We start from the raw sequence: 25,857 nt of genomic DNA, 5'->3' as shown, positions 1-25,857 counted from the left end.
CAGGATTGCCACTCCTAAGTCAAGGGCGGAATACGAGCTCAACATTCAGTTTCCCCAGCTTGGAGAGAGGGCTAAGAGGGCAGGCGGAGTGCTCAGTGCCTGCCCCCTGAGCCCTTCCCCGGCATGGTACTCTGGGTGGTTATCTCACGTAAAACGCAGGAGTGCTTTGTGAGGTGTGTAGTGTTATTTTGCATTTTAGAAATGAGGGAAGTGGGATGTACTGGTTTTCAACACCTTGCTCAAACAGGCAAATATCAAATCCATTTGATTTCAGATTCCATTCTCCTAACTAGATCAGGCAGGCAGCTGAAACTGCCGTAATTATACCCTTTATGTAGATATAACTGAAACAGGGACGGGAGATACTGCAAACATTCAAGGTCGTTTCTTGACTAGCAAGGGAATGAAAATGTGTAGCATCCCCAGCTTGATTACTATCCTTGGGCCTTGCCGAAGTGCTCTCCCTCTGACTAGACGTGTTTCACTAATTATGCGGAGAGGAAGTGACTGATATTTTATGGGTGCTACTCCATGGGTGCCCCCTAATTGAACTGAGGTAGTCTAATGACAACGTTGTATAGAAATAAAGAGTTTGGCTATGGTGTCCTTTCTGTAATATTAGGTACCTTAACTTGGTTGCAGGCTGGTTCTAGCTTTGGCTTATTATTAGAATCAACTTTTATGTGCTACGGTGGTTATCTGGCCCCGAACAAACAGAACACTACAATATTCCTTCCTCTGAAGCTCATGTCACAAGGTCTGGTGACTTTATTTTATGTGACGCCTCTGTGAACACAGTGCTTGAACCTAAACTACGGCTCCCCATTTTCTAGTTCCTCCCCTTAAAATCTATTTTGTTACCTTATGGCCAAAATAATCTTCTCAAAAGGTCTTTTGATCATGTCACATTGCCACAAAAAAATATCCTAAGCCTTTGGAACTAAAGTTTAAACCCCTGTTTGTCTGTTAAAGCTATTTACAGAATGGCCTACCTTCCTTACTTTTACTTTTTCTTCATTTGTCTGAATCTGTGACTTTACTAAGATTGGTCACTTTATGGGTTTTTGCCTGTGAGGTCTAGGACCTTTCTAGCTTGGCACCTTTTAAAAACACTGTATTCCTGAACTCGGGTAGTTCCTGTCTCTTCTCTAGCTGTGTAAATCCTTTGTTTCCCAGAATAGTGCCTCCACAGTGATATCGCCCTAGACTGGCAGTAACCATCTTTTCTCAACCCACATTTGACTGGTGAACAGCCCACAGACGCAGAGGCACTAGGGAGTGGGGGGAGTGGGGGAGCGGGGGAGCAGTTGAAGTCTGGCACCTTTTCCTCTTACAGGAGCAATCTCAATTTCTAAATTCAGAAATATTGAGGACGAAAGCTTGTGAAGGAATGTATTCTGTCGCATAGAGATGAAAGTATGTAGAGTTAACAAAGAACTCATGGCTCAGATGGGTGGATGCCCAACTTAGCTTTGTAATAAAATCATCGAGGAGCCTTTAAACATACAGAGACCCAGATCCTTCCCTGAACATCCTGCAGCTTTGGATTTGGAATGGAATGCTAGAATCTGTGAGGTTTCCTCCATATTGTCATAAACAAAAGGAAATTATTATGTCCTTATTTTTACCCTCACTTTCTATATTGTTTGATACCATTGACCATCATCCAATTCTTTTTCTTTTTCCTTTTTTTTTTTTTTTTTAAGATTTTATTTGACAGAAAGACAGCAAAGAGACACAAGTAGGGGGAGTGGGAAAGGGAGAAGCAGGCTTCCTGCAGAGCAGGGAGCCTGATGCGAGACTCGATCCCAGGACCCCAGGATCACAACCTGAGCTGAAGGCAGACACCCAACAACTGAGCCACCCAGGCACCTCCCATCATCCCTTTCTTGACACTCTCTTTTCTTCTGTCATTCCTTACCAGTCCTTTCTTCTTATGTTTTCTCATTCAGTGTTACCCCTTAAATAGCCTATTTTCACTATCTATACAATTGCCTACACCTAATTAATTCTTTCTTATATGCCAGTCATGTCTAGTTATCTTCAGTGTAAAACTTCCTGCTGAGCCCCAAACACATATACACCTGATGGTTCTCAATATTTAGATCATCCAAGGATCAAACAAACTCAAGGCAGATCATACCCTACATGGGGGCTCTTATTTCTACTTTTGTCCCTGCCACTATCCCCACAACTCCTGCCTCCAGTTTTCTCCATCACAGTAACTGCTGCCACCAGCTACCCAGTCCCCAGGGCCAGAATGAGGACAGAATCTTGCTTCTCGTCTTCTTCCCACCCCAGTCCATTACTGCATCTAGCTTATTCTATCCACTTTGTATCACTAGGATCTCTAGCTCCCATTCTGCCCCTTCTGTGGACGTGGCTGAGTTCCAGTGGTAGGAAAGATGAATACGACATACTGACCGGTGTGCTTGGGGTGTTCAGCTTTCCCTTCCCCTGTCCGGCTCCATTACCCATCTCCCCTACATACATTTATTAGTTCAAATGTCTCCTCTAAGAGACTTTCCCTCTCTAGTTTAGATAGTGTACCCCCACCTCTGTCACAGTACTTCCTACATACACTCTTCTATGGGTGTGGACTACTTGGGGCTTTTGACACTGTGTCCTAAAAACAGTATAGGATCTAGTAGGTAATATACCATAAATGTTCATTGGATGGATGCATGAATAAATTAGCTTATAGTCTCATAGATAAAAATATTGAAATACCTTATTCTTTAAAACTAAAATAATGCACAGACTTTATATAATTAGAAAAATACAAAAAGGCAAGAAGAAAACTTTCAAATTTGTTACACCAAGCTAACTACAATTTATTTTTATTTTTGTAGACTTTTGGCCTTTTTTCTATGTATGAATGAATGTTATGATAGCATGTGTGTATCTGTCTGTATTGATAATTGTGGGTGTGCGTGTATGTGTGGGTATATGTGTATTTTGTAAACTGCTTTTATGTTAACACATCTTGCTTTGCCATTAAATGTTGGGCATGCATTTAGTTTGCATGCATTACTTTTGCGGTTAACAGGCAAAATCATAAAAAAGAAAATTGATTCTCTAATTAAACTCGATTTATAAGGAAAAAATGTCCAAATCATAAGGACCATCATGAAGACTAAGCAAAGTGCACTCAAGGGCATTTCCCTTGAAGAAAGAAGCATAAATTAAAGGAATCAAAAACTAACCTACTTTTCTAGCTTGAAATCTTTAACCATGGTTAGTGCTGCATTTTCTGATCCAAAGTCATCATGTTTTTTTAGCAGGGTCAGGGCTAAATTGAAATCTTTAATAACTGTCAATGCCAGTAAGACCATAGTGTTAAATAGCCTTTAAAGTACTGTACTTTCTAGAACAGTTTAGGCCCTACGTAGCTAAACCAGATACACTTGAGAATATAAGCCCTGTGATTTTCAAGTATAACACATATCATACTGTATTCTTATTGTGATGTTTCAGGTAAAAGTGTTACTATTAAAGAAAGAAAGGGGGGGTCTCCAAAATAAACCCTAAAGGAACGATCTTCCTTTGTATTTAACACAAGTTGAAGTTCGGAAAACTCCTGTACAAGTAGAAGCCATAGAATTTTTAGTTATTATTAGTTAGATGCCAGTATTTTTTTTTTTTTAATGCTTTAAAATCATGCTTTAAAATGTTTTGCAGTGATACTGCTTCCTCTCATTCTTTTTCTGGTCACCTTACCTTTCATCTCATTAACTTAACGGTCTAGAAATTCATCATCCCCTTCCAGAAGCGCTATTAGGCAGCCACCCTTCAGTAATTTCAGTAACCAGCTTTGGCAAATGCCTCAAGTTAATCAGTGACTCTATAGCCAGATCCAAGTTCATGAAAAAATAACCCCCTTCCGAGGAGCTCATCACTGTGGTGGCTGTGCTCTCTGCTGGAGGAGTGGACGCCCGCACTCTGGAGCATAGAGCGGGGCCTGTCTCCACTGCACGATAGTCGATGCCGATGGGGGCCGCACATACTGTTTGGGAGTAAGTATGCAGAAACAGTAATTAGTGCAAGCCTGGATGCCTGTAGGAGCCGGATGGAGGACTCGGGGGAGGGAGGCTGGGGTGCCAGTGTTAATGAGCTGCCCTAGGGAACAGCTGCTGCGTACCTGTGTCCCTCCAGCTGAATGCTCTGTGTGGGAATGTGAGCCTGGTGTTGCTTGATCTTCCCGTCTTTTTCAAAATAAACTGAAAGATGGATTATGTCTGTCAAATCTCTCCAATTTTTAAGTATTAGCCACTATTAACAAAGAGAAGTACAGATGCTGAGTCCAAGGCTATGGCCTGCCAGCCGAAGGCCTCCAGCACGGACATTAATACAAACTTCTAGTTTCTACTTATTTTTAAGTGATCCTTTTTATCACTGTAATTATTGTTCTGATCAAGGATTCTCAAAAGAACTGTCCTATTATTTTTGGTGAACCAGGATGAAGCATATTTAGTTGGTAATTTATAAATAATTTTTTAAAAGATTTTACTTATAAGAGAGAGATTGAGAGAGCATGAGACGGGGGAGGGTCACAGGGAGAAGCCGACTTCCTGCTGAGCAGGGAACCCGACACAGGACTCTATCCCAGGATCATGACCTGAGCTGAAGGCAGTTGCTTAACCAATTGAGCCACCCAAGCGTCCCAATAAATTACCTTTTTATAAACACACCAAGACCCTTTAACAGTGGGCATTATACCAGGGCATTACTAACCATTGCTTTCATTTAGAGTTGTAGAATACTGAATCTGAAAGGGACCTTTCAGGGCAAGGGAAATGACCTTTATCGTGCAAGGACCTTGGGTCAAGCCATTGATGTGGGTTTAAGAGGTGGTGGTTTCCTGGTAACAACCTCTCGAGGTCCAGAGTGCTTTGCCTTGTTGGGCGTCTGTGACTGTATGGAGCCTGGGAATGTTCTAGATTGAAGTGCACTGGAGTATCTTTAATTTATAATCAACAATACAAGTGAATGGTGGGACTTCATATACATGTATTTCCTTATTCTTTGAGTCACATTCTTACTCTTCATCCCTTCCCTTGTCTTAATTATTTCCCATTCTCTGTGCCTAATTTATTGTAAAGTATGCTTCTAATATAATAGCTATGAAACTAATGGTTCCTGCTTAAATCATGAGGCAGGTTTAGGGGTTGTATCTTCCTGTGTGTAGCCCCAATTTATTTTTCTGCCAGTGAAGTGACCCTTGAAGAGAATGCCTAACTGCTTCGGGGTCACTCTGGTCTAGTTTGTTGGTCTATGTGGTAGCAAGATGTTAGATAATCACATGGAAGGGACTTTGTAAAAGGTCTGTCTGAAGGTAGATAGAACTTCCTTATACCTCTAATGCTCCAGACACCTATAGGAGGAGCTAGGTTTTCTTACCTTCATTTTAGAAGCTCAGAGAGATTCAGGAGCTTTCCCAAAGCCCCCAGCTAATAGCAAATGGGACCAGTTCAGGTCTTTACCTTAGATGTGTGTGATTTTCCACTTTACCTCACAACTATGTTAAAAAAAAAAAAAAAAGAAGAAGAAGAAGAAGAAGAAAGAAAAAAGGCAACAGTAAATAAAACCCCACCATAGCTAATTTTGAGAAAATAGATTGTAATTGTGCCTAAAGCCCATACACTTAAGTATGAACAGCAATGTTTTGTTCCAAGCATCAACTCGGGTTTTTCATCAGGTTTTATATCCCTTAATCCTACAGTTAGTTTAAAGATTTATTTATTTTAGAGGTGGAGGAGGGCAGAGAGAGAGAGAATCTCAAGCAGACTGTCTGCTGAGCACAGAGCCCAATGCAGTTTCAGTCTCATGACCCTGAGATCATGATCTGAGCCAAAACCCAGGGTCTGATACTTAACGGACTGAGACACCCAGGTGCTCCTCAACCCTACAGTTTTATCAGTGCTGGGCTTTATAAATAATTTAAAATATAATATAATAAATATTATATATTTATATAATATATTACTATAATTATTAATTATATTATTTATTAATAATTTAAAATATGTCGATATGATTATAACATATTTATATAATAAATACATATTATATATAATATTTACTATATTATTATTTACTATTATAGTCATTTTCTTAAATTAATAGTCATTTTCATATATATATATAAAATAACTATAAAGGAAAAGGTGAAGCATATTGACTGAGACCATGATCTGACCTGAGGTTGATCCCGGTCCCCACCTAACATACTGTGTGGTGTTGGTCAAGGCAATCCGTGTAAGCACCCTCTTCTTCCATTAAACAGAGATGGTGACTGTAGTGGCTGCCTCATGGGGTTATTATGAGGAAAAAACGAACTTGTCCATGCACTTAATGAAAGTTACTTGTGCTGCTGCTGTTGCTGTTCCTTCCCTTAATGCTTTGTTGCTCCTGAGGTAAGCCTGTTGCCCTTCAAAAACTTGTATCATTGACCTTTGAATTTCTTTTCCACAGACAACTTTAACGGCTAAATGGGGATTTGTAACTTCAGTAGGATGTCTCCTTTGGGGTGGATCCCTGAAGGAACTTTGTGTTGATGATAAAGACCTTTGAAGTTTATGAAGAAATTTGATTAAGTCCAAATTGGTCAGTAGAAAACTTAAACAAAGCTCGAGGGCTGAGTTTTGGTATTGACTGTTGCTGGATGGGTTGGTACTAGTACCGTGCCCGGAGGAGTATGCATGGCAAGCTTCTCCCCGCGTCCGCTGCCACGTGTGGGCTGTGGCCTTGACCAGCTCTTGGCGGATCACCAGTGTAGCCGGCTCCACACAGCCTTTGTTTCTCTGCCTAGCTTTTCCGGCTCTTCGGCCCTTGGCTCCCCAGCGATTTTTCTGAACCACGGGTCTGGCCAGGCTGCTTCTGGCAAGGCCCAGGCCATTGCCTCCACAGTGCCCAAAGCTGTGCCTCCCTTGTTCACAGGCTTCCTCCACAAACGGCCCCATATCTGCACGCCGTCTGTACTACTGTTAGCTTAATAGAGGTCTTCTGAGGACTTCTGTCCTTGTTTATTTACTTAGCCAATCTTCTTTAAGTAAATGTGTAGCTATTAACATACGGTCCTCTGTGTACCTTTTGAAGTTGCTAGAACTGCCCTACACTTTGGGGAACAGTAGCGGCCGGAAGAGAGGTCCAAGCAATTTATCTTGTGCTCAGGACTCTCCCTGACCCACCCAGTAACCCAGCCCCTCTGGCTCGCTCTGTCTCCTTTCCTGCCATTCTAATCGGCAAAGACTCAGTCTGGCGCTTTCATTGCCCTCCTCAGGCATTCCAGCTCTGCCCATGTCCCAGCTCAGACACCCACTGGCTTCCATCACTGTGCTGTTGGAACCGTGTCTGGATTTTTTGTTTACTCCCTTCTACCTGAGCGCTCTAGGGCAGGGTCTGGGTCCCCTGGCCCTGTTTGCATCACAGAACCCTCTGGCAGAAGGCCCCAGTGACCCAACTGCATTACGCTGCTTTCTCTCAACCGTGTCCACTGTGCCCTCCTCCTAGCATCACCCTGATCTCTGACGTGCCATGTCTTTTTGCACATGTTCCCTCTGGGGAATGCCATCTCCCTTCCTCCTGTAACTGCCTCTTGCCCTGATCCCAGCCTGAGATGATTCTCCTCCAGGCTTACCCTTGTTATCATGCTTCTTTAAAAAAAATAAATAAATAATAAAGAAAAGAGGCAGCAGCATGAGAATGGTTGTTGGAGCCAAGGTATGAGAACACGGGGCTGGACCAAAGAGCACATTTTGGAGACAGGCACGAGACAGAGCTCTCAGGCACCCCCAGGACTTTGAATTTACCCTAAAACCTCCAGGGAGACATCGGAAGGATTTTAATACAGCTGGGTGAAAGTGATCAGATTTGTATTTTGTAAGATCACTTCTGCCTTCCCGCTGTTTCGTCTTGGCTTCCTTTCAGGACCACTTTTACTGTTTCCTCCGTAAATACCAGCTTTCCTACAGTCCAGCACTTGACCTCCTTCCCCGCTCACATGCCTTACCACACCCATTGCTACTGGACAGCAGCCTGTTTGGCAGTAATTACTGGTAATTGTGTGGGCTGCACTAGAGGGATCTTGAGATAGGTGAGGCTGGAGAAACCCAGTGACTCATCAGAAACAGGGTGAAGTACTGAAAGGATTTCAAAAGAACCATTAACAGGCTTTCAGAAGTGAAGACAAATGATGACTGAGTCTGTTGAGTTTGACAACAGGTCACTTAAGAAAATCAGGGGCGCCTGGAGGCATACTCAGCTGCCTTCTGCTCAGGTCTTGATCGTGTGGTCCTGAGATTGAGCTCCCCGCTCGGTGGGGAGCCTGCTTTTCCCTCTCCCTCTGCCCCTGCTCCCTGCCTGGTTGTTTGTTTTGTTTTGTTTTCCTCTCTCTCTCTTTCAAATAAATAAGTAAAATCTTAAAAAAAAATTTTTTTAAATCAGCTTCAAAAAAAAAAATCAGCTTCACTGAAATAGGGAGGAAGGGAAGAAGGTTAGTATCTGAGGCGGGTTTAAGAATGGGTGTATACTAAAAGGTTAATAAAATCAGAAGGGAAGAATTCAGGAATGAAAAGAAGTTGGAAGTTATTCTAACCCAAATGTTAACAATATGTTCTGAAGGGAAGATGAAGTATGGGAAGGGAGCTTTAGGGAGAAACAAAATCCAGAGGCTTTTATGTTTAAGGATGGGGAGATTCAAGTAGGTTTGTGGATTAAGAGGAAAGGACTAGAGGCATGGAGAGGTGGGGTGTAAATAATGGAGGAAATTCCCCAAGCATTAGGACTGTCGGAAATACAGACAAGAGGGTTAAAATGGGTAAAAGAAAAGTGTCTTGGGGCGCCTGGGTGGCTCAGTGGGTTAAAGCCTCTGCCTTCAGCCCAGGCCACGATCTCAGAGTCCTGGGATCAAGCCCTGCATCAGGCTCTCTGCTCAGCGGGGAGTCTGCTTCCCCCTCTCTCTCTGCCTGCCTCTCTGCCTACTTGTGACCTCTGTCTGGTAAACAAACAAATAAATAAATAAATAATCTTTTAAAAAAAGGAAAGAAAGAAAAGTGTCTTTTTCTGAAGAGAAGTATGCTAAGAGGGACAGTGCAGGGGAGTGCATTATCAGGATGGTACAATGGAGAGTGTTCAGAGAGGAAGGTTGGTAGGAGAGAGAGGTGGAGAGCTTGCAAAAACAGAGGTCTCGAATAGCTACCACTTGGAGTAGTACAGGAAGTGAATTAGAGGGGAGTAGGGAGCCCCGTGAGGGAGGGTTTTCTTGGCCAAGGTTAGGTGCCTTTGATTTGAGTAATCCATTAAGCACAAATAAGAAAACCCAGCAACATCCATCATTGCAAGGGAGGAGTCAGCAAGACTGTTTCTGGGAGGTGTTTGGAGGGACCGGTGGAGTAGGAGGATCAAAGCATCACCTCTAGGGGGCAACAGTGAGGGTGAGATGGAAAGATTGGCCTGAAGTGTGGGAACCCCAGAGGGGCTAATGGCTGGAGAAAGTGGGGGAATGAGGGGTCAAGTTGAGAGTAAAGCTGGTACAGAAAGGGGGAAGGAATGGGTGAAGGGGAGGCAGAAGGACAAGGAGGGGAATTTCCAGAACTTCGAGGCTTTTTTCCAGAAGGGTTGACTTCTGGGAACTAATGACCAGGAAAACCCAGTTAGCCAAAAAGAACCATTCCAAGAATTAGGTTAAATAAACTTAAAATAAACTTACAGTCACTCTAATCTAGAAGGAGAAAAGATGAAGTCATATCCTCTTCCTTGCTCCCCCCCCAATCAAGTAGTAAAAATAAACAAAGGCTGGAGAATTGTGCAAAAGAGCTGGAAAGAGGGGGACGTTGATTCCTTCCATTTGGTCTCCAGAGGCTTAAGAGTTAAGTAATCAGATTGGTTCCAAATGAACTTTAATTTTCTCTTGAGAAACAGGCCATGTTAATTCTTCGTTCTTCTTTCTTTGCCCTCAGAGGCATAGGATGAAGACTCTGCCTACATGATAGGAGGAGATTTTATGTGGGAGGCTATTGCTGAGGGAGACAAGCAGGGTGTACTAGTGCTCTGAACACCTGAGAAAAGGGACATGAACATCCCCATCAGGATGCCCTGTTTGTGCAACATACTTTTGAGGTTTCTCATCTCAACATACCTGAGGCTTCCCAAGGTTGGGGTGACCTTGTTTGGAACAGAGATGGAACCTACCACCTGAGACAGTAGAGAGGCCATTCAGGGCTTCTGTCTTGTATGTTGCTGCTGGTGGAGAACCATTCCCAGAAGCATGGCTGAAGGGAGGTGGCTGCCCTGTGATGTTGCCTGAGCATGGAGCTCAGTCTTGGTAGTGCTGTGAGCCTCCTGACGAAGGGTGTGGGAGGAGGAAAAATGGGGGGGGGCAGCATGTGCCTTAAGGGCCACCTAGGGCATCTGGGTAATACTACTTAAGCTTCATTAATGAAACTGAAGTCGAGGAAGTAGTTGACCTATGGTCTGAGACCTCTGACTGTGGATGGGTCCTCCTTGGAGTTGAGTGTTCATAAGAGAAGAAGCGGTCAGCTTAGACTGGCTGCAGCATTCCCAGAGATGGGATGTTGGGGCACATTATTCTATTTGCTGGGCCTCAGATTGGACATAGTAATAATACTTATCTCTTAGAATTATTGTACAATGGAAGGTCCTTGAAACGGGAATCACATCTTTTCTCTTCAGGTCACTGATAGAGTTCATTGGCATTGCTTAAAACACAAGGCCACTTCTGTGTTTGATATTAAAAATATTTATGACTCTGACCCTGTTTTCTGTGATATTTTGAGAATACCTCTCTCCTTTCTAGTTACTTCTTTCTCTAGCCAGTCCAAGGTGTGCAGTGCTTACCCAGTTTAAAGGACTGGCTCTGGCTCCTACACTACACACTACAGACTGCTGCAGAATAGGACACTCACTCTGGCGACAAACAAATCCAGAGGCTTCATTCACCACCCACTGGAAACCCAGCAGTCCCAAGGGAAGAAGTTTGGGAGAAGAGGCCCTCTTACCAAGTCACCCCAGATTCCTGCCCCAGGCTGAGATATTTCTTCTAGAGAGAATAGCATTGGCTGGCAAGAATGCTTTATGCCAAAATTGACCTTGTCCCCCTCTGCCCTAACCTATTAAAGTTCCTGAGAAACTTACATGTAGCCATTCCCTTCCATGGTATGCCTGGTGTGGCCGATAGTTTGGTCTAAGTTTTACCAATGGCACACTCTGCCCAAATTGACCTGCTCCTAAAATAATCATGGCATTCATATGGATCCCAGGTCATTAATATAGACCATTTCCTCCACTGCCTTGAGAGTTTCTTTTCAAGAAGGGTAGGGTGGGGAGAGGGGTATTGTCCTATGCTGTGGTCTTATCTCTATTAAGACCACCTTAATTAGTCAAAGATGCTCTAATAATCTTGAAAATCTCTTCCAAAGAGAGGGTATTAGTCACAGGATTCCTTCCTCCTAGGAAATCCTTTGGACCTTATACAGATCTTTCCTCTCTCCCACCTTCTAACCCAACAGGTTGTAAGCACAAGTCGTCTTCAAGTAAGGAATGTCTAATTATATCTCCCTCCAGTATAATAAATCCTACTAACCTTACATCTACAAAATAAAAAGGACTGCTTAAATGGTCTCCTCAGGCAATTGAATGTCTTTGTCACCAAAAAGAGAAGTAACTGGTAATTGCTAGGATAGCATCTCTCCTTAAAATCTTTATTGACTTGCAGTTTGCACAATTTATATTTTCTTAAATGTCCAAGGAGGAATGAAATCTTTTTTTTTTTTTTTTTTAAAGATTTTATTGACTTACTAGTTGGGTGAGGAGGAGCAGAGGAGCAGAGGGAGAGGGAGAAGCGGACTCCCTACTGAGCCGGAAGCCCAACACAGGACTCAGTCACAGGACCTCAGGGTTCATGACCTGAGCCAAAGGCAGATGCTTAACCAGCTGAGCCACCCAGGTGCCCCTGATGTAAGCTCTATACCTAATTCCTCATTCCCTTGAAGTCTTAGACAGGGATATGTGTCAACATGAGCTTTTAGCATTTCTTGGAATGCTTCTTCAATGTTCATGCTTACACAGTGACTTTCCCTATGTGGGTAAACAGAGAATACATGAGCAGTCCTTCATGAAAGTCAGTCCACAAAGTGATAAAAATGTGTCTAGTGTCATAACCAGGAAGTGAACTGGGGAATAATTTAGAAATCAAGGTGAAATAAGGGGGGGGGGGGTTGTAGTGTGGTTGAAAGAACCCAGTGGTCACCTCAGAAGATCTAGTCCTGGCTGTGATGCTGACAGACTGCAGAGTCCCATTCCCTTATATCTAAGCAAAGTTAGTTGAATTAAATGATACCCAATATTCCCATCAGCTTTCATATTTCTGAAGGTAATCTCCGTGAGGGGAGGGTCACGGAGAGTATATAGGAAGTGGGTGTATAGGAATTGTTTCTGAAGGAGGCAATGCCATCTGGCCGGAGACCATGAGAAACACACCTAAAGTTGAATGAGTTGGGTTGACTGCTGTAAGGGAGAACACACACCATGGGACCATGGGCCATCTCAGAAAAAGGGTGCTAGAAAGGTATAGGATTTAGATTTGTGTTAGGTGATACAGGGAAGGATTTAAGGAAGTGGGAATTTGTTCTAGATTAGATGCTATCAGGAAGCTGAAGTCCTGCTGTGATTGGGTGTCTTATCACTCTTATCTGACAGGAACTAGACTAGAGAGGCAGACTAGAAAGGTTAATGCTGTAATAGGTAAAGAAGCATAGTTATTGGGCGCCTGGGTGGCTCAGTGGGTTAAGCCGCTGCCTTCGGCTCAGGTCATGATCTCAGGGTCCTGGGATCGAGTCCCGCATCGGGCTCTCTGCTCGGCAGCACCCTCTCTCCTCTCTCTCTCTGCCTACCTCTCCATCTACTTGTGATTTCTCTCTGTCAAAAAAAAAAAAAAAAAAAAAAAAATCTTTAAAAAAAAAAAGAAGCATAGTTATTCACAGTAGCCGAATTGGAGGGATGTTGGTCATTTTTATGGCTGGACAATGTTCATGTTTTTGTTTGTGTTCAGATATAAGATCTCAGAGTGATCTTGTTTTTGTCACGATTCATCATAGTCATAGAACAGTCTTGTTTGATGTTGAAGTTTTGTGAAATTGTTATGTTCAACAGGAGAATGCCAGGGCCTAGCTAGGAGTGCCAGGCTAGCTCCAGGTGTCAGGGACTGCTTTTCTCTTTCTCACGGGTAAACTTGCCAGCAAATAATTAGGAAATCATGTTATTCAGTGTGGATATGTGCATAGTAGTTGCCTTCTTTTCCAAGAGTTCGAGTGAAGCATACTTGGTTCCCTGTTACAAAATACAGTTAAGATGGGCAAACTTTTAAGTGTTAGAAAACTGAAAGAGAGTTGTATATTCATCAACCTCTCTGGAATGATTAATTTTCTTCTAAGTTAATTTTTAATGGGAAATTTTATACTACATGGTGAAAATACTTCAAAGATTCAAGGAAGGCAACAATGATATTGTTAGGATAGGAAGACAAACAGTGATGTCTTTCCTAAAAAGGGCAACATGGGTTTTATATAGCAAAGTTGTAACCGAATTTCTCCTCTGAGGACACAGTCCCACTTCTGGGAATATATCTTACAACTATACCTGTACATGTGTGAAGTGACTCGCATACAAAGTTATTTGTCACAGCCTAGTTCATAACAGCACAGTCTTGGAAACAACCCAAGTATCCATCTATAGAAATGATTATGTAAGCTCTGGTAAATCCACAGAGTAAAGTACTGGGTAGCTATAAAAGAAAGAATGAGGAAACCATTTATGTACTGACATGGAATGATATCTAGGATATATTGTTAAATGAAGAAAACAAGATAGAGAATAGTACTGTCTTTTGTAGAAATGGAAAACAAAAAGAATATATATATTTACTTATATCTATATAACACTACAAAAATATATAGGAAATGAATAAAGTCATCTATAAGGGAAAAGGATGGGCACAGGATGTGGTGGACAGAGATGTCAGTGAGAGGAAACTTCTCATTATTTGCTTCTTAAAATATAATTTTGATGTTTGAATCATAAAAGTTTTCTACTCCAAAAAATAAAATAACTTAAAGATATAGATGATATAAAATATGTCATTCTTCCATTCCCCAAAGGTAAGCATTCTGATCGCCTTCATATGTAACATTTCAGAAGAGTCCATTGCACTAGTCAGGGATCTCCAGAGAAACAGAACTGAAAGGATATGTATATATAAATATACACAGATTCATTTTAAGAAATTTGGCTTACATGGTTGTGAGAGTTTACCAGTCTGCAGTCTGTCAGGGAGGCTGGCAGGCTAGAGACCCAGGGAGAATTTGATAAAGTAATCTCAGGTCTGAAGGCTCCCTAGAGACAGAATTCCTTCTTGCTCAGAAGACCTCAGTCTTTTTCTCGTAAGGCCTTCAACTGATTACACAAGACCCATCCCCATTATGGAGAGTAATCTGCTTTACTGAAAGTCTGCTGATTTAAATGGTAATCATCTTGGGAAAAAAACACCTTCCCGGCAACATGTAGACTAGGGTTTGACTAAAATATGGCTATGTTGTTGTCAAATAAAGTTAACCATCACACCCATGTACAATTATATCTATATTTGTTGTGTTTTTTTTTTAATAGAAATGGCAGCACATCATACACACTGATACATACCTTATCTTGGATGCCAGCTCTCCATGTTTTGAAGGAGTAGGAGTAATCTCCAAGGAAATAAATACATGTCTCGAGTATATGAAAATTGATAATCCTGTATTATGAAAGATATGATTTATATAAAAGGGAAACAGGGACTTTGAAAGACATTTGATAGTCATTCATGTTTACATTCTCTTAAAGTTTCCACAAACTGACAAGGAAAACACTGACCCCACAGTCACAAAGAGCCAGTTCATGAAAGAAAAGCTGCAGCAGGAAGAAAACATGTGAAAATTGTTCAGCACACAAACACTCAAAGAAATGCAGCTTCAATTTTTATTAAACTCTTTTTTTGAAAAAAGCGTAAGCAAGAGTGTTAAGAAACTCTAATGCAGACTGCAGGGCTGGTGTCAGAGTGAACGAAAGTCTTTCAAAAGCAGCCCGGGAGGATGAATCACAAGCTATAAAATCATGCCCTTTGGCCCAGTGATCCCTTTTCTGGGAACTAATCTCAAGGAAGTAATTCAAAAGATGGTGAAAGGCGTAGACCCGGAGGTTGATCACTGTAACATTTGTACACTTGAAGGAATGGGAACAAGCTAAATATCCTGAGGACACGGGAATCCAGGCTCTTCATGATTTATTACTTCCATGAAATTAGCCATTAAGAATCAGTACAAAGATGGCAACATAGCAGATGTGCATAATTTAATGTTACATATCACAATTATATCTTGCCCTGATGACAATGAAAAGGAAATTATATATAGACCAAAATATAAAAACCTAGAAACCGTTTGATCCATTGGGATTTCAGATGTATTCTTCACAGTTCTAAAGATTGGGAGGTCCAAGATCAAGGTGCTGGATTTGTCTGGCAAAGACCCACTGCCTTGTTAATAGGTGACTGTCCTTTCACTGTGTCACATGGTGAAAAGGGATTCTTTTATTATTATTGGGCACTCATTATTTATATTTATATTATTGGGCACTCATCCCAATAACAAGGGTTCATGACCTAAGCACTTCCCAAAGGTCCTTTATTGAAATACCATCACATTTGGGGTTAGGTTTCAACATATGAATTTGGGGGGGATACAAACATTGAAGGTATAGCAACACTGTTATAAACTGTTTACGTAACTATAATATTTTAAGATGAACAATAATCTCTGCTTGGAAATTAACCATCTATTGATTAAGTCTGGAGTGATGCTACAGTACCTTCAGATGTTAAGTATGTATGAGAGAACAGAGAAATTAGGAAGCTGACCACATTCCCATGTCAATAAAATTAGGTCTCTTTCTAATATTAAAACAACTAGTATTACTTTGTAGTTATAAAAGGTATTCTGTTGAAATTGTAATAGTGCTTCAACCACATAAAAACCCATTGAAGTATTGTTTATCTTGTCCAGCTAAAGGATCAGATCAGTTTTTTCCCCCATTGAATACAAATGCCCAATAAATAAAGACCAAACGAGGAGTAAATATTTGGTGTAAATGCTTCATTGTGTTTTTTCAGTTTCATGTCCCATCTCATGATCTTTTCCTCAGATTGAAAGACAGGTTCTCAGTGTCTATGGACCTCTGCTTTCACTTTTTGACTTATTTTCCAAATTTGGAATACATTGGTAGAGACGATCTTCCCAGTGGGACCTTTCCCAGTTAGTACAATGGATTTGCCAAGGAGGGAAGAGACGGTTGTTAAGTGCTCAAGTCCCTGCTTGTGCCTGCCAGGAAAGTGAATTTGGTGTTGACTCCTATGACGAACATGTTTTTCAGGGTGGATCACTTGTACACGTTCTTTGTTCAGTGGTCTCCTGACGTCTATGGGAAAGATGCCAAAGAGCAAGGCTTCGTGGTGGTGGAAAAGGAAGAACTGAACATGATTGACAACTTCTTCAGTGAGCCAACCACCAAGAGCTGGGAGGTGAGCACTCAGGAGGGGCTGAACCGTCATGGTCCTTAAGCTACAGTATGTAATTGAAGTTTTCTTGGGTCTAGACACCAAGAACTTCTTGGCTGGCAAGAAGTTAGGTTTCTTGTGCACTTTGGAAGTGATCAGGGGAAAAGCTTTATTCCTCTGTTTGAGCTAGTTTTATGTGTCAGATAAATGCCACACTGCTGGGTCATTTCGCTTTTCCTTTTAAACACTACTGATGGCTCCCCTTTATGAACAGGATGAAGTTCAAGCTCCTTCATGTCGCCTGGAAAGCCCTTCATAATTTTTTTGAGCATTTACCAAGCTCTTCCCATGTCAGGGGCACAATGGATGAGATAAGCAGAATTTACTATAGATGAATCCTTAGAGTATAATGAGATAACTGCCATTGTAGGTGAAATGCCAATTGCTATAGGAGCATGGGGCCAGGCCCCTGAATAGAGCCGGGGGATCAGGGAGAGCCGCCCAGGAGGAGTGATTAGAAATGAAGATCAGAAGGAGGGGTTTGGGCAGTTGGGGTGGCATGGGACATGGGACATGGGACACGGTCTGGCCAGAGAGGAAAGTCTGTGCAGAGGACTGACCCAGGGGAGAAACAGAGCATGTAGCACATTTAATAAACTAGGAGAAGGTCAGTGTGGCTGGACCGTAGGGTACAAAGCTAAAGGAGGGGCGAGAAATGAAGCAGGGAAGGGAAGCCAGCAGAGGTTCATCACAAAGGACCTATGAACCCTGTGCATATTCCTAAAGGTAATGGAAGGCATTGAACCCTTTTGACTCTGGAGAATTATACACGCATATGCATCTCATACAGCTCTTTCTTGATGGCAGATGTTCAAGGATTGGAGTTGGACAACACTTGAGTCTCGAAGACCCATTAGGAGGCTCTTTTCAGTCGTCATTGTTGAGAGCTAATGGTTGCTGAGAGTGGCAGTGGGGATGGAGAAAATTGAGTGCTTTTGAAAGATAATTAGAAGGTGGAGTATACAGGATTTTGTGAGTAATTATTATATGTGGAAACTAAGGAAGACGTCAAGATTGATCTCTTGGTTTTCAGAGTGGGAACTGGAGGGTAGTGGTACCTGCCCTTCACTGAGACAGGAGCATAGCAAAAGTATTAGATTTAGTAAAAAATGCTCTGCATTCTGGGTTTAATCTAAATTTGAGGTGTCTGGAATTTCCAAGAGACAGCTGAAAATAAAACTTAGGAGAAAGATCTGAAAATACACTTTTGGAAATCCTTAGCAAAGTTGAAGTTATGAGTATAGATGAGGTCATCATAGGAAGAGTATATACAGTAGGTAGGGAACGGGGTTCAGAGCAGAACCATTAAGGACACCTGCATTTAAGGGGCCAAAGGCAGTAAAGACCACAAAGGTGACTGAGAAGGAAAAGCCAGGAAGGAGGTAAAACATAGGGAGAGTCATGTCTTAGAAGCCAAGGGAAGAGAATGTTTCAAGAGGAGGGTAACAGTCAGAATGACTTATGTTACAGAGGAGTCAGACGCTAGGAGCTGAGGTATGTTTCCTGGGTTTATTTTTTATTTTTTTATTTTTTTATTTGACAGACAGAGATCACAAGTAGGCTGAGAGGCAGGCAGAGAGAGAGAGAGGAGGAAGCAGGCTCCGTGCTGAGCAGAGAGCCCGACACGGGGCTCGATCCCAGGACCCTAGGATCATGACCTGAGCCGAAGGCAGAGGCTTTAACCCACTGAGCCACCCAGGCGCCCTGTTTTCTGAGCTTAAAACTGAGGTGGTGGGTGCCTGGGTGGCTCAGAGGGTTGAGCCTCTGCCTTTGGCTCAGGTCATAATCTCGGGGTCCTGGGATCGAGCCCCGCATCGGGCTCTCTGCTTGGCAGGGAGCCTGCTTTCCTCTCTCTCTCTCTCTGCCTGCCTCTCTGCCTACTTGTGATCTCTCTCTCTGTCAAATAAATAAATAAATACATACATCTTTTTTTCAAAAACAAAAATAAAAACTGAGGTAGTAGTTGGTGACTTTGACAAAAGCATTTTCATTAAAGTGGTAAGTATAAAATTTAGATTCCAGTGGTTCAAAGAATGAGTGGGAGATATGTAAGTAGAACTAATAGAGGTGGGAAACAACTCACATTTGGTTTTGGAGAGTAGAAATGAGATGATAAGCTGGAAGAAGTGAGGTGGAGAATGTTTTCCCGCTCCTGAGAGAGACTTTAACCTTTTGGATGAGGTCAGTGGGAACGCCAAAGTCAAAGTTACAGAAGATACGGACAGGAGGAAGGGAATGATCAGGAGAGCAGATCTCTGAGAATCGCCGGAAATGTGGGGGTAGGGATAGGATTGGTCTTAGGTGGGCGTGGGTTGTAGAAAAGGATAGAGTGTATACCCAAAAATGCAGCTTCAGTGGTGGTATATCGTGGCATTTTTCAAATAATGGTTTCTTTGAGGTGAAGGAGGAGTTAGAGGAATATGGAGAAGGTATGAAGCAGCAGTTACAGACACTAGGAAAAATGCTAACAGAAGACTGTCATGGGGCGGCTGTCTGCTTTTGAGGGCACCGGACTTTCCTCGTGGCCCCAGGCTGCAGTGAGCGGTGAGATTCTCCAGCACTCCCATCCTGGTTTTATGTTCGAGTGGGCAGTGGGATCCTTCCAAGGCCAGAACCTTGCCAGTTTGGGATGAGCAAGGGTGATAAACCTTCCCCTTGGGTCTGATCCTTTCTGGAACGCTGGGTCCTTTTATATGTGTGCAAGGACTGACACTTCTTTTTTGTCACCCCCTCGTGGCCTGAATGTGCGGCGGGCACACACACAGCTGCCTGCGGCAAACTCCTACCCTCCCTCAAGGACCCTTCAAGTGACTCCTTTGTCACTGCTGTGGTGCTCTCAGTCCATCCCCTGTCCTGTCCTCCCACGGCTCATCCTTCAGAGCTGTCTGGTGGACCGCACACCAGTTTACTTATTTCCATGTCTCCCGCAGTTCACAAAGCTTCTTGCTTGAAACCCTGTTTGAAGATATTTAAGCCTATCGGCTCTTCTTTCCTTGGCTTTATCTATGAATTTAGGGTTTTTTTTTTTTCCAGTTTTTGTTCCTGTCTCTGGCCAGTGTTTCCCAGTCGGTTTGCTGGTTCCTTTTCTCATGCTGTTCCCTAGGAGTTTGTCCTTGACCACCTTGTCATCTGTTACATCTTTCTTGGCTGAGCTCAACTCTTGTGGCTTGGCACTGCTGACCCCTGCATCTGCCCCCGCCACATACTTCTTTCCCCCGAGCGGCTCCCATTAGAGCTCATAGCTGCCCCACAGGCCCTGGTGGAAGAGGTGATGTGATACACGTATTCTGGCCAAGGCACCCAGGAATATCAAGTCCTGTCCTCACCTCATCTTCTCTGTTCAAGAGGCCCCCATAAGGTATGTGCACAGATGAAGCAAAGCCAGGAAGTGTGCATTTTCTTATTGAGACGGTGGCTTCTCGCTCTAGTATGGAGGCCCAGAGGGAAGGTGTAGATTGCATTAGGGACTGAATCCTCGCCTGATGAAGGCCTGAATATCTTGAGCCAAAGCAGCCGTCTTTAAGAGCTATTCTGCCTCTCTGCTCTAATCCCATCCTTGAATCTCAGCTCTTGGCAACCCCAGTGGGAGGAGAGGCCACACTTACCAGCACCAGAGGAAAAGGAGCTACAGAGGTATGCAGGGAGAGAAAGTTCTGCTAGATGACCTGATGTGGGCCAGGCCTTCTCGGGCTGAGCCGCTGAAAAGGAAAGGGAGGGCAGATTCTTTTCTTTTCTTTTCTTTTCTTTTTTTTTTTTTAAGATTTTATTTATTTATTTGACAGAGAGAGATGACAAGCAGGCAGAGAGGCAGGCACAGAGAGAAGAGGAAGCAGGCTCCCTGCCGAGCAGAGAGCCCGACGCGGGACTCGATCCCAGGACTCTGAGATCATGACCTGAGCTGAAGGCAGTGGCTTAACCCACTGAGCCACCCAGGCACCCCAGCAGATTCTTTTCTAGAGAATACTGTCTACATCTGTAGTGGAAGAGGAGGAAGAAAGGAAGGAATAGAGAAGGAGGAAGAAATTCATTGGCCTATTTTAAGTTCCTTGTGCTTGCGCTGACAACTGGAGAAACAGGTGGCTGGACTGGTCAGGCCACCTTATCTCTGTTTGCTTGCCATATGACAGAGTCCAAAAGTGCAGTGAGTAGAAGCATGCTGGCCATAATCCCTCCATGCAGGAGCAAGCTCTGCACACTAGCTTTACCGTAAAGCCAAGCCACTGTGAGGGCACCGCTCCTCCTCTGTGGGTGGAGAAGAGGCACCTTCACTCCCCCAGAAGCTGGCAGGTGTCTGATCCTCAGCATGTCCAAAACAAAGACTCTTGCCCACAGACTTGCCTCTTCTCACATATTCCCATATTAATTAGTGGTGTCCCAAGCTAGAAAACTTGCTACCATCCTAGATTCTTTTCCTTCGTTATCTAGTCAGAGTCTTACTGTGATTCTCCATGGTGCAGGACCTCTACTTCCCTCCACCAAACATGCCTCAGTCAGCCCGTCTGCACCCTTCACTTGGACTTCCAAGGGCACCTCTAATCCCAGCCCAACCACCAGCCTATTCTTCTGTACAGAGTTTCTTTAAATAAGCTTTATTTCCTAATTTTATATAAGTAACACCTGCTTATTGTGGAAAAATTTAGAAACTACAGAAAAGCACAATGCAGAACATTTAAAAATAATGTGACCACACTTAACACTTTTGTGCATTTTATTCAATTCCTTTTTTCTCCCTCACTTATTTTAGGATGTTATCTAGGGGGTGAGGGGTAGGGAGTCTTGCTTTTTATTTTTGTAAAAGGCATTCATACTGGGGCGCCTGGGTGGCTCAGTGAGTTAAAGCCTCTGCCTTCAGCTCAGGTCATGGTCCCAGGGTCCTGGGATCGAGCCCTGCATCAGGCTCCCTGCTTAGTGGGGAGTCTGCTTCTCCCTCTGCCTCTTCTTCTATCTGTCTCTCATGAATAACTAAGTGAATAAATAAATAAATAAAATCTTTTTTTAGAAAAGGCTCTTATACATGTTCTGTGCTATTTTACTTGCTGAAATAACGCCTGTGAACATATACTCCCATGCTTATGACACTCCGTGCCTCCCCATCGCCTAGAGCCGTCACACCCACTGGCCAATCATCAGAATCACCACTTGGTGAATTTTTTTTTTTTTAACTGAAACCTACACCTTTACCACTAAAGATGTTAGTTAATTCAGTAGGTCTGAGTGAGGAGTATCAGAATCTGTGTTTTTAAAAGCTCCTTTTTTAAAAACAAAATCTGTGTTTTTAAAAGCATCCAAAAAGATGATTTTGAAGAATAGCCAGGTATTAGGAAAAGTGGCCTCTAGAATAAGTTCTAAGCTTCTTCTTCTTCTTCTTTTTTTTTTTTTAAAGATTTTATTTATTTATTTATTTGACAGAGAGAAATCACAAGTAGATGGAGAGGCAGACAGAGAGAGCAGAGAGCCCGATGCGGGACTCGATCCCAGCACCCTGAGATCATGACCTGAGCCGAAGGCAGCAGCTTAAACCACTGAGCCACCCAGGCGTCCCAAGTTCTAAGCTTCTTAATGGCATTACTGTTCTTTATTTTCGCCACTTCTGTCCTTCCCCAGCTTCATCTCAACTTCTCTTGCTTTCTATTCACAAGCCATAGTGAACCATAAGAACATAGCTCAGTTTTCTTCCTGTACTCTCCACCTGGACATCTCCCCACACCCTACCCTATGCTCTCAAACCCAAGCCCCATCACCTCTGTGTGAATTAGCCATCTCCAGACTCTCTGGGTGGCCCCTCCCACCTTTGAGTTGCTACTATTAGCATTTGTATTACATGGAATGGCATTCATTTATTTATAAATGTCTCTCAGACACTTGGGGGGTGCAGTTTGTTGAGCATCAGACTCTTGGTTTTTCAGCTCAGGTCGTGATCTTGGGATTGTGACATTGAGCCCCGTGCGCAGCAAGGAGTCTGATTCGGGTTTTCTCCCTCTTTCTCTGCTCCTCCCAATCATGTTCTCTAAGATAAATCTTAAAAAAAAAAAAAAAGACCTCTCTGCTGTCTCCTCACCCACTTGAATCTGAGGACTGCTTTGTGTCCCCAGGTCTGGCAAATTAGCTGGCACATGGCATCATAGAGAAGGCAGCCGGTAAATGCTATCTCTTGCAAAGGGTCGGTGCTGAGGAGAGAATGCTCACAGGCACAAAATCCAAGTGATTCTGCCCCAGGTTGTGTCGTGGTTCTTGCACTGAACATAAGTTCTAGTTCACCTGGGTCTGGTCACTGAGTATCTGGCAGAGTTCTCATTAGAACAGACCCTTGGGATGAGCTATGCCACAGTCCCTGACCCCCTCAGCAGTACCAAAGACCATTTTGATGTGGAAGAGTCACAGAAAGATCGCTAAAAATCGATCCAATGGTAATCTGCATTTTTTTCCCAACCCCCTATGCCATCGAATCCAGAAAGCAGAGGAGGGCTGATCGTGCTTATTAGTCACTAAGGGTAAATGTTCCTTTGCCAGCTCTTTTGAAAAACTGAACCTAAAGTAACATTTTTTTCAGCCTCATATAAACCAGATGTTCTCCCATTCTTTTAAGTTCCTCATATCTAACAAACATGATATGGTATTGAAGTGAAATACCATTGGCCTAAGTATAATGAAACTACCTCGGGTCAAGGCTCCCTTTTATCCTTCCTTCAAGATTCAAACCTGTTGCTGGCAACATCCATAAAGTTTTAAAATGGAAATTTAGCTTTAGAGAAGGTGCTGGAAAAAACTCCAAAAAGGCAGGGCTTGAAGAGCTAGCTTAGCCAGAGGACTATAAGGAAGAAAAATATAAGAAGACAAAGAAAAACAAACAAACAAACCAAAGGAGTTTTGTTTCAGTTAGGAAACTTACCGGTTTCAAAGGTGAAAGTGTCATTTTACTGCCTCACAGCTATGCCTGACAGGAAGTGTGTGTTTGCTCTAAATCCTAATTTGGGTGTGTTCCTGCAGAAATGCTGAACCCTCTCCTGAGGGAAACAGAAACTCAATTATGCCGGAAGCTAGATGCAGCACAAACCATTGTAGCTCCTTGTGGCCGGCAGCAACAGTGGTGGGGCAGCCAGGAAAACGCTGCTTCTATCTCATTAGCAAGCAGACGGTTCTCCCCCACTCAGGATGAGAATCCGAAGGTTGCCCTTGGACGTTCAGATTTTCTATTGTGCCAGACCTGACCAAGAGCCTTTTGTGAAGGTATGTGGGAGTCCTTGAGAGCTAATGAGGTGCTGGTGATTCCTCCAAGATCCGCCACTGGGTATGTTTCCAAATGCCTCCTAATTAGAAAGGATGTGCTGACATTTCAACCGAAGCAGGTATTTTATTTGTTTTGGGAGATGGATATGATGTGGCTTGTCCCTCCTCCTTGGAGTAAAAAAATCCACATTTTAGTTTTTTCATTCAGCCCTGTTTGTACCTCTGTTAAATGTAGAGTTCACTATAAAAATATGTGCTTTATTTAATACACTTAAAATCCTGTGACTGTGACTCTTTGACAGGGTTTTAGGTAAAGCCCCATGAGAAGATAATAAAATATATTAGTTAATTTCCTTACCTGTAAATCTGGGTGGCAGGTACTTTATATCTGTCACTGTACAAATTGCAAATTGAGTGGCGTGTTACCTGGCAACTTTGATTAGATGTACATAAATGCCTTTGATTAGATGTACATAAATGCCTTTTCTCTATAATGCAAAAGTCCACTGACGTTAGTACCCAGGTATTTTGATGAATTAGTCACTATATCATTTAGTGACTTCTCCAGATGTTAAGGGGGACAAAGAATAGATTTTTAAGTTGAAATTGACTTTGTTCATTCATAAGCATAGTTACAATGAAATAATAAATGTGTACAAAATCAAGTTTCTCAGTTTTGAAGGAAAGGTTATTTTGATAGTTTCTGAATTGTACATAAAGAAATGTAACCTAATTGTAACTTAGCCTAAAGCTTTGTGTTTCTTTGTATTGCTGCTTCTGGTGGATGTTACCATTTGTTATTTCTATCAGGGTTTGTGGCTTTGTGCCATAGCCTTGAGAGAAAACAGGAGTCTTGATTTTAAAAAACTATCCTTATCTCCCAATTTCCCTATCTATAAAAGATTACAGAATGATTGCTATTAGCTCCTTAACAATTCAAACTTAGATGCAGGCTAAAAGAGAGTAATTTAGGGCTTTTCAGGGGTCTAGGTCACCTGTGGAATCAGGCATAATAATTCACACTCCATGAGCACTCAGCAGTGGTAGTAAAAGTGGAAAAACCTGTGACTTGAATTTGTACGCACTTAGTGTCTCCGCTACACTGTGTTAAACTCTGCATTTGCTCAGAAATTGTAGCTGAAATTAGCCCTTTTCCAAAAGTCCCGGTTCAGTTTATGTCCTACTGCTAAAATTCCACCCGTTACAAGCACTTGTGTGCCTGAGGTCATTTTTAGCAGGCGAAGGAAAAGCAGCTATATCAGGTCTGGGGGTTTCTCTACATTTCAGATCATCACCGTTGAGGAAGCCAAGCGCAGGAAGAGCACTTGCGGTTACTATGAGGATGATGAGGAGGCCGCTCTGCCGGTCCTGCAGCCCCATAGCGCACTCCTGGAGAACATGCACATCGAGCAGGTGGGCTCTCCCAGGGGACTCAGGACCCTGGGTGGGGCGGGGTGGGGGGTGTTCCTAGGCCTTAAAGAAGCATTTCCCATCCCTGCCTGCACTTGCTCTTCTCACGGGGGGGGGGGGGGGGGGGCAAGTTCTACTGGAAGAACACCAGCAGCCTAACCAATACCAGCATCTGAGAGGTTACATTAGCTCTCCCTGTCACCTCTTCGGGAGTTTGGGGACTTGGCCAGAAACTGTATCCATCTTCTAAGTCCAAATGAAAACCCATTCTTGTCTTCAATACCAATTTTTAAATTATCCTACTGTAGTACTAATGCATATCCCTAACACTTAAAAAAGGATTCAGATTTATCCTGGTGATTACTACAGAGTTCCAATAGTTTTAACTTACAGGGATCAATAAAGGTTATATAGCAAATACACTTTACTAGCTGTATGGAAACTACCAATCACTAGGAGTAATTTTCCTTTTTCTGTGATTTCCTTTGTTCACTTTATATTTTCTGAAAACCTGCAACTTTAGTTTTATGAAATACTGTAATGTGCTGTATTTG

General features: G+C 42.8%; 1 protein-coding gene across 19 annotated transcripts in view; it reads left to right on the top strand.

Annotated features, from left to right (window-relative positions):
* The window catches only part of NCOA7 (nuclear receptor coactivator 7), a 162,577-nt gene that overhangs the window by 120,342 nt on the left and 16,378 nt on the right, over nucleotides 1–25,857 (top strand). For 17 of the 19 annotated variants that reach the window (XM_082729918.1, XM_082729901.1, XM_082729915.1 and 14 more), the window contains 2 exons: nucleotides 16,483–16,630; nucleotides 25,181–25,306. In XM_082729918.1, coding sequence (XP_082586044.1) covers nucleotides 16,483–16,630; nucleotides 25,181–25,306 — 274 coding nt within the window. Of the gene's footprint in view, nucleotides 1–16,482; nucleotides 16,676–23,656; nucleotides 23,894–25,180; nucleotides 25,307–25,857 lie in introns of those variants that run through there. The other 2 variants (XM_082729910.1, XM_082729911.1) reach the window with 2 other exon arrangements.

Source organism: Mustela nivalis (genome assembly GCF_964662115.1).
Source record: "Mustela nivalis genome assembly, chromosome: 5".
NCBI classification, from domain to species: domain Eukaryota; kingdom Metazoa; phylum Chordata; class Mammalia; order Carnivora; family Mustelidae; genus Mustela; species Mustela nivalis.
This window is presented reverse-complemented; position numbering and strand designations above follow the sequence as displayed.